This window comes from Pollachius pollachius, assembly GCF_949987615.1.
Source record: "Pollachius pollachius genome assembly, chromosome: 1".
Taxonomy (NCBI): domain Eukaryota; kingdom Metazoa; phylum Chordata; class Actinopteri; order Gadiformes; family Gadidae; genus Pollachius; species Pollachius pollachius.
In genome coordinates this window covers 10,547,542-10,556,181 of record NC_136934.1, presented here as the reverse complement: position 1 = coordinate 10,556,181, position 8,640 = coordinate 10,547,542, and the positions used below count along the sequence as shown (strand labels likewise).

The window sequence follows — 8,640 nt, the reverse complement described above, 5'->3', positions numbered from 1 at the left end:
AAATGAATTATACTCTGTGCTAGGGCTGGGCGATATGGAAAAAATAATTTCTCATCATAGTTGGAATTGTACATGATATTAATAAATATCACAATATGCTTATGAATCCAAATTCCCAATAAAAAGTGTACAAGTTAACTGAACGTCATTATATTGAAACATATGGAAATTTAATAATCTGTTAAAAGAGAATGTGTAGTTTCCCAGTCTGTTGGAACAAGGATCAGCTGTTTTCAGCCTACCCCTGGTTATTCCTGCTGTAGCTCCAAACATGTTATTATAAAGTTGAAGTGAAGTGAGAACAGCAGTTTCTAGATGTCATGTTCATATTTGGCAGAAGAGGAACCAGAGCTGTTCTATGTTCTGACGGGATAATGAGTTCACCATCTCTTCATCTGACCACTAAACCTTGTCTTGTTCTTTACTGTAACACGCAGACATGTTTGATACTGTACACGCGATGCACAGACATGCACACTATCAACACACACACACACACACATTAATCTCATCCACGGCTACAAACATCTCTCTGAAGCATTTAGATTTCACGAGTGAAGAAGTACCATAAGGCATTGTCGTGTGATATTGTAACCTGTTTAATCTGAATTTCTGCACCTCCAGTTTACAATCCATCTAACAGTCACTCCTGTACAACATAAATACTGTTCTGAAAAAAAAAGAAAAACGAAGAGTTTTTCAAAATCAAGCAGTTTCTCCCCCCCCTCATGTCACTTTCTGTAAACAATGAAAAATGCAAATGCAAGTCTGTGCAGAAGACAACACGTCAAGAAAACAACAACCGTTCCATCGGTGAGGCTTGGCTGCCTCACGAATATCTCCCAAGGTCTCAGAGCAAATTCAGATCTGTGTTCTTGTCTTGTTCCACCCCCCCCCCCCCTCCCCTCCCCAAGTAGTAGGTTATGTTGTTTCAGAAGTCATCAGTCCTCTGCTCGTGACGTAGATACAGTTGTAGGGGGAAGACGGGGCCAGGGGGTGGGGGGGGTCTTAATGGAGAGGTTGATCTTCACCCCTCGCCAAAGAGGGACAGCAGCAGCAGCAGAGAGGAGGTTGGAGGAAGGCGGGGCGTGGGGGGGGGGGGGGGGGGGGGAGACCTCTATCAGAAGAGGCTGGTCAGGGTCGTCTGTGAGGGGCTACGGCACTCGTGCACGTCCATGGGCCCGCCGCCCAGCACGGAGGTGACGGTGGGCATGGTGGGGTTGGTGAGGTCGGTGAGTGTGGTGGGCGTGCTGGACGGGGGGCTCATGGAGCCGTTGGAGATGTCAGAGACGGGACCGGACGGGGTGCCCCCTGCCATCACCGAGCCGTCCGACGCCTTGTCCCCACTGCCGCTCTCCTGGCGCAGCAGGTTCCGCCGGAACTTGGCCCTGGCGTTCTGGAACCACACCTGGGCAGACCACAACGAGCGGTGGGTTAAACGCCAGCGCATCACAAGGCCTGTTCACTGGTTCACCTGTTCATCCACCCAGCGTAACTGTCTCTCCTGGCTGCACAATAAACATCCCTTACTATTATAATCCGTCAAAATAACTTTGTTGTGCTGATTCTGCCTAAGAACATTTTTTGCCCAAACACGTCTGCCACAAATTTAAAGAATAAAGAATAGCACTTTGGACATTTTTTTTCAAGTATGTCGAGTCGCTTTTATGTCGTCTACAAACTCTGTAGCCCACTGACACTTTGGTTCCAAAAGACGAAATAGCTATCTTGCCGTTGTTTCCGTTTGTGGCAGGCGCACTCATGCTAAATGTTGCCCCGCAGAATCTGAACAAGGAGGTAATTTTGACAAAGGATATTGGAAACAGATGTTTGATCATCCAGACTGGGATTGTCCTTGAAGGAAACGTGGGAAGAAATTCACTTCACTTATCACAGAAGGTAAATTAGGGATATTATTATGATATGACATATTATATTGTATTATATATTATGATATATATTATATTATAGAATGGATAGCACTATTCAAACACAAGGTCTGTCAGAGCGAAACATCTGTATTCCCTGTCAGGGAAATGTGAGACAAAGTGAGATACTATATTATACTCTTATGAGTACTATATCACTTTTAAATGACATTTACAGGCTAATCATTGCACTACAATAAAAAACTATAATTTGAAAATGGAAATATAAAAGTATGAGTATGCCAGCACAGACAAACATTTTATTATAAAGTGTTGTGAAAGAGCCACTGACCATCTTATCCAAAAACTCTGGTGTTTAATAGTTTGTTTTTTGATTTTCATAGTTAAAAAATAGAAGTCGTAGGCTCAATACTTTGAATAGTACTATTCTTAATTCAGAAGTAGTAATACTACCACAGTAAGTAGTAGTAATACGGTAGCAATAGTAATTTATGCAAAACATTTAATAGTTACTCTTTATATATTGAGGTATGTGGTCAGAAATTAGGATATATCTTTACTTTTTTCAATTTGTAATATACTTGTTTCAGTTTGTAAATATCGTCCATGAAAATATGGTGGGGCATCATAGGAAAACAAAATGGGAGTTAGTGGAGGGGATTAAGGAGGGGGAGATGGGGGGGGGGGGGGGGGGGGGGGGTATATAGCATGCTTCAACTACATAACAGGCAAGGAAGAATTAAAATGCATCAAAGCAAAATGAGTGCTTTGTTTTCCGAGCGTGTTAATGAAAGCAGCCGGTTTGTTTTCCCTCTCCTCCATAAAGCCTTTAGTCTCGTCTTGTCTCAGCTCCCCAGATGATTGGCTGTCGTCTTGACGGAAATCAAACACGCGCTCCTCTACGTGCACTGTAACGTACGCTTAAAGCTTTCTCATGAGCCATGTCAGCTGGAGCTATGAGAGTTTTGTTTCTCTTTAGTGTTACAGTGAGAATTCACAAGACATTTGGATTTGGATTTCAAAGAACAACAAGGTGGTCTGTAGTTCTCTCTGACTGATTAAAACATGTTTTTAACATAATAGCCTAGAATACGGCGTTTTATTTATCTTTTCTCTTATAATTTGTTTTGTTTTTAATGCATTCTATGCATCTGTACGAAATTCATTTCATGCATACCAATAAAAATAATAATATCTGTTTCAGAAAGAGCTATTAAACAACAGGCCTGCCTCTCTTCCTTCAATAACAACGTCTGGAATACCATTGTCCTCTGAAGTGTTTTTTTATTGTAAGAATTTTACAGGTTTAAAAAAAGATATATATAAACGCTTCGGTACGCAAAAAAATACAGAACGAAACCCTTGGACATTACACATTCAGTTTTTGTATTTTTTTTTGTAAATCGAAACAAATGTGTCCCGATTGGGCCAATTACCTGTAATACCCGCTTGGTGAGGCCCGTCTTCTGCGCGAGCTGCTTGAGGTCCTTGGCGTCAGGGTTGTGGTTGATGGCGAAGTACGACTTCATGGTCCGCAGCTGGTGGTGCTTGAACGACGTCCGCATGCGCTTGGTCTTCTGGCTCGAGCTGTACTGTGAGTCCCGGTCCATGGAGTCCCCGTCGTTCTCATTACAGCTGAGGGCTGCGGGGCAACACACACACACACACACACACACACACACACACACACACACACACACACACACACACACACACACACACACACGCACACACACACGCGCGCGCGCACGAATAAATACATAAATAAACGATGCTTTTGTGCAAAAGGTAACCACCGCACTGCAGGCTTAAAACAACAATTAAGACATGGGACTCGAACGTATATAAGGTTATTTTAGCATTCGATTTATTAAATACGAATTTATTTTCTCCCCTCAAAAAAACAAAATAAATATAATTACTAAAAATTAGACTATGTTTGAACGGTTTCGTCTATATGATCAGTCATTAAAATGTCATTCTGACCGATTTTAGTGTGTTTTTATTTACATACATAATGATGTTTGACCTTTTTGCCTTTATCTTGACATTTTATCTGACATATCGGAATTATCACTAAAAGAAAACCGATGTTTGTTTGCTATAGTTATAACGATATAAACGTTGAACGTAATTTTAACTTATATTGTTAAAAAATATAGAAAATGATTTTAGTGACTAAAATCATTAGACACTAGAATAAAATGGTCTCCCTTCACTCTGCATGTTTTTATTTTTTTATTCAGGCTAAACCCCCTCGTCTAGATGTGTGCGTAATAACGAGACATATTCCCGGATTGTATTTCCTTGGCACAGCTGAAGGTGTTGCTGAATGCATAACAGTTCCTCTTCAATATTAAACACAGCAAATATGAAGATTATTCAGCGGAAGCCGACAGAATAACACTTCACTTAATGAGCCTACAAACGCCAGACCGAACAAATGTCGCTTTTTGGCAAAACATATGGTCATCGTTTTAAAAATATTGTGTAGACGGATTATTTATTTATTTGTGTCTTATCCAACTAACCCTCTTTTTTTAAGAACATGACTGAGACTATAGGATTATGAAGTGGACCTGCATGTCGTGTGGGTTGAGTTTGACGAGTTAATCGCATTCTCTGGTTGGGTTGGGACAGGAGAGGGCAGTAGCTCCCCTGCCCCTCTAATCCACAACACTAAACTCTTCTGCTATCATTCAACAACAGCCTAGAACAAATACCCGCCTTCTTTCCATATTACCCGAACTAAGGGACAGACTCAAACTGCAAAAATAGTTATGTCTTCATTTGCTTCTCCCATGTGACTTTGTCTGTGTGATCCACTGGAAGCCATCCAAAAGTTTTTTTTATTATTCATTCTGAATTTCGATAAGACTTTTGAGTTTTCTTATGATTATTAAACATAGACCTGCTTTCCCATTTGGTTAAAAGCTGCTCATCACGTGTTATGCTGTTTGTTTGGGCTAGTATAAAGGCCTATTCTCGGTTTTTCCTCGACTGAGTAACTCGTCATCAAGTGACATCGGTTTCCCTTGTGCAGCCAGCACCCAGTTTAGCCCCAGCAGGCCCCTGAACGCACAAAGCGGGGCTGGGGGTGAGGGGTGTGGGGTGAGGGGGTGGGCCTCTAGACGGCTATGGGGGCTGACAGGTGGAAAAGAGCGAAAGCAAAAGCCGGAACATCAAAAACTTTTTTTCCTAAAGAGGCCACTGGAAGAAAAAAAAAAACGAGCCCAAGAACTCTTCATAGTTTTACAAAATAGAAGGACAAGAAAAGTAACCGAAAAAACGTACAAAAGCTTTAGTCTATCACAACGTTTGGGAACCGTGGAGAAAAACAAGACGAAACGAATAAAAGCAAACCACGTTTGTTTTTCTGCGTTTTTAGTCGGTTTGTAATATTTTTTAGATCCCCATGTTGTTAAGTTGCAATATTTATTAAAGCCTTAGCGTATCTTTTGCTTATCTTTTGCTTTTTAAAGAATTCCTGGTTCCCCTCTGGCCGTGACGTTTTTCGAAAATGGACATTGAGTTATTATGCAGACTACCAAGACTATTAATTAAACTATTTTAAAAACGACTGAATGAAAAGCCTACATTTTTAATATTATGTATTTTTTGAGCAAGCCTGCTTTGGCCTATGGGACGCCCATAGGCCAACAATACTACTGGATTAAGTCTGTGCATAACGTTGGCTATTTGATAAAAATATAGCATTGCTGGCGTTTATTGTTTTGGAAAATGAAGGAAGATTTTACATTTCCACCGCAGTACCCGATGTAAACATGACATGACTTGTTTAAAACTGAAACTGTTAGATTGTAGCCTAGTTTAAGAATAGACTCATAATTTGTGTGGTTGCAAAGCAACCCTCACGATTGTTATTGTGTTTGTGTTTTCGTTTTGGTGGTAGTATAAGCTTCAGCACATCAATATTTGTATTGTGTTTTTGTGTTTTTTATTTCCCAGCAATTGCCTACTTTCCATTGGTGTGTGCATGTGCGTGAGTGTGTCATTGCTTGTGGGTTCTACTAGTTTTGGAGAACGTGCTAACCTCCAGCTTGATTTCGTCCGGCATGAATTTGAACTTTATATGCTTCTTACCCGCATTATAGGCCGCTAGCTCGGCCCCTGGCCCCGGACTCTTCCTTTTCCTTGGCCGGCCCTTCTGCACGGTGCCCACGCCGTTGAAGTAGGATATTCCCAGCGTGTTGCCGGAGCCTAGGCCCTTATGCGAGACCACGTCCCCCGGGCTAAAGTGGCTCTGGTACTCCCCCTGAACTAGAGTCTCAAAGTGCAAGCGGCAGTACACCAGACTGTCCTTCATGCCGAAATGGTCTCCCGTGGTCAGCATCTTGTTGCACGTCGTGCACGTGAAACAGTTGAGGTGGTACACCAAGTCCCGAGCGCGCATGACCATCTCCGAGGCCGAGATGCCGAGGTGACACCTCGCGCACCTCTGGACGGAGAATCTTCTGCGGAGAAGACAGACGTCTTGTGAGAGTAGGCACGACATCACTTATATGACACACACTTATGAATTATTAAAAGTACTGAAGTATGCCCAAGACGGAATGTAAGACACACCATAAATTACAACGACCAAGCCTTTTCAAGACGAACATCTAATCTACGTAAAAAAGAGAACCAGCTTGTGAATTTGAAAAGTGTATAACTGTTCCTAGAATGTGCAACCTAATATGACAATACCAGGCTTCTGATTCTAGCTCAGATTTTTTCTTGCACATTTTCTCGCCTTGTTATTTTATGTGGTGGTTCTAGTTTTAGTATGAATGGGAGTTGGCTCTTTCCCCTCCCGTGTGGACCGGTGACACCCGAGTAGACCTACAGCAGGCGAGCCGTTACCTGTAGTAGTCCTCCTTGCAATAAATGCTGCCGTCCTTGCTGAAGCACGTGAGCTCGGACTCCAGGTGCAGTTTGCACTCGCAGCACTTGAGACAGCGCATGTGCCACTGCTTGTCCACCGCGAGCAGGTAGTAGCGGTCCGCGATCCTTCGGCCGCAGCCTGCACACAGGGCTACGCGATCGCTGTTCATGCACTGCAACGTCTGCAGATAACAAAGTTAGGAACGAAGTTGGGACAAGTTATTTCTCTATCGCAGTGTACAATGATTTGATATGGGCTACGGCCATGTGTTTAATGTTTGCTATGGTATGTTGTCTCCTTAATGCTATTTTGAAAAAAATAGTACAAAAATATCAGGCCTATCGTTAAGTAGGCTACTCAACTTGGTTTTTGAGTGCATGATGTTTATTATAGTGCATAATAATAAGAATGTGATTTTGGAATATAAAAATAAAGCACGCACGCTCACATGCACTAACTGTAATCACACACACACACACACGCACAAACACACACACGCACGCACGCACGCACACACACACTCACGCACACACACACGCGCGCGCACGATTACGTGCGAAAGCCTTTGTTTAAATTGTTCAATAATTGAGTTGGCTGCAAATAGATTCACTGCCTAATAGTTCCAAAATTTGAAGGAATTGTAATTGTTCATTACATATACTTTAATAGGTGAGGTACTTTTCCCAAATAATAATAAAAAACGATGGATACATTTAATAAACGTAGGATAATTTCCCCTCTTAAATATAGGCCTAATTGTCATTAATCGGATAAATTTCAATTGAAAAATAGGCTAATAATCCATTGATGGTTTTTTGATTTCTCTTATACTTTGTTTATCATGAATAAAAAAAGTGTTCGGGTTTTAGTGTAAATTACATGATTCTTTTTTATTTTAACGGTGCACCACAGTCAAGTTTCATTCCTAATTTCTTCTTTGCAATAATTGTAAAATATTTATTTACAAATGGCCTTGACTATTATACTTTTTTTTAATTTGGGAACTGAGCAACAGTACACAAAGAGTGTGCTTGTTTCATAAAAACAGCAGGCTAATTGCACCGCAAAACATTTCTAAAATACAAGTTAAACGTAGTGAAATTACGAGGTAAAATTATCTCTACAGATGAAGAGGTCAATAACAGTAAATAACACATATTCCACGGTCCTAATTTAAAATACAGGCTACAATTTAGTTTGGCAAGGTTTCATTCGGGCCAACCAAACTTCCAGGCCCCTTACGTCCACAATATCGTAAACAGCTCTGGAATTCATTTTTTAAATAACTTTTGTAGAGTTTAAAGCTTCTTTTTTTAAAACCCAGAACTAGACGGTAAGGCATGACTCCTACCGCTTCGGTCTCTCCCATGTCGATAGCGGAGCTGATGACCGTGGACTCGCTCTTGCCCCTCCGCTCCATCTCCTCCACCACCCCGTGCACCCCGTGCACCTCTCCCCCGGACAGGCCGTGGAACAGCATGGTAGCCGCCGACGGGAGGATATTGAAACTGTTCTCCTCGGATCTGCAACCCAGGATTTCCATCAGACTTTGCAACTTTAGACCACGCAATGGCGCCGGAGGAAACAAAAAACAAAACAAAGTCCTCCTCGTTTCTTGTCACAGGAATTCCAGTTCAGGAAGAAAAAAAAAACGCAGAAGAAACAGGCACGTGCTCTCCACACTACCGTCTCATCTGCCAATGGAAATCTTCTTTCGAATAATCATCATCATCATCATCATCATCATTATCGTTAATAAGCTATACAGGCCCGGTTAATTAATGATTGTGGGTCTTGATTAATTGTTTGAGAATATTCTCTGTGATTAGCAGGATCATGGATCTCTAGTTATGAATTGCGTTT

At 41.7% G+C, this 8,640-nt stretch overlaps 1 protein-coding gene across 1 annotated transcript; it reads right to left on the bottom strand.

Annotated features, from left to right (window-relative positions):
* Positions 1 to 1,120: 1,120 nt before the first annotated feature.
* On the bottom strand, positions 1,121 to 8,320 carry lhx2b (LIM homeobox 2b; the record flags this gene model as incomplete). Its single annotated transcript, XM_079745985.1, has 5 exons — positions 1,121 to 1,408; positions 3,326 to 3,531; positions 5,994 to 6,364; positions 6,756 to 6,958; positions 8,129 to 8,320. The coding sequence occupies 5 exons, from the start codon at positions 8,318 to 8,320 to the stop codon at positions 1,121 to 1,123; spliced, it is 1,260 nt and encodes a 419-aa protein (XP_079602111.1).
* Positions 8,321 to 8,640: the final 320 nt, after the last annotated feature.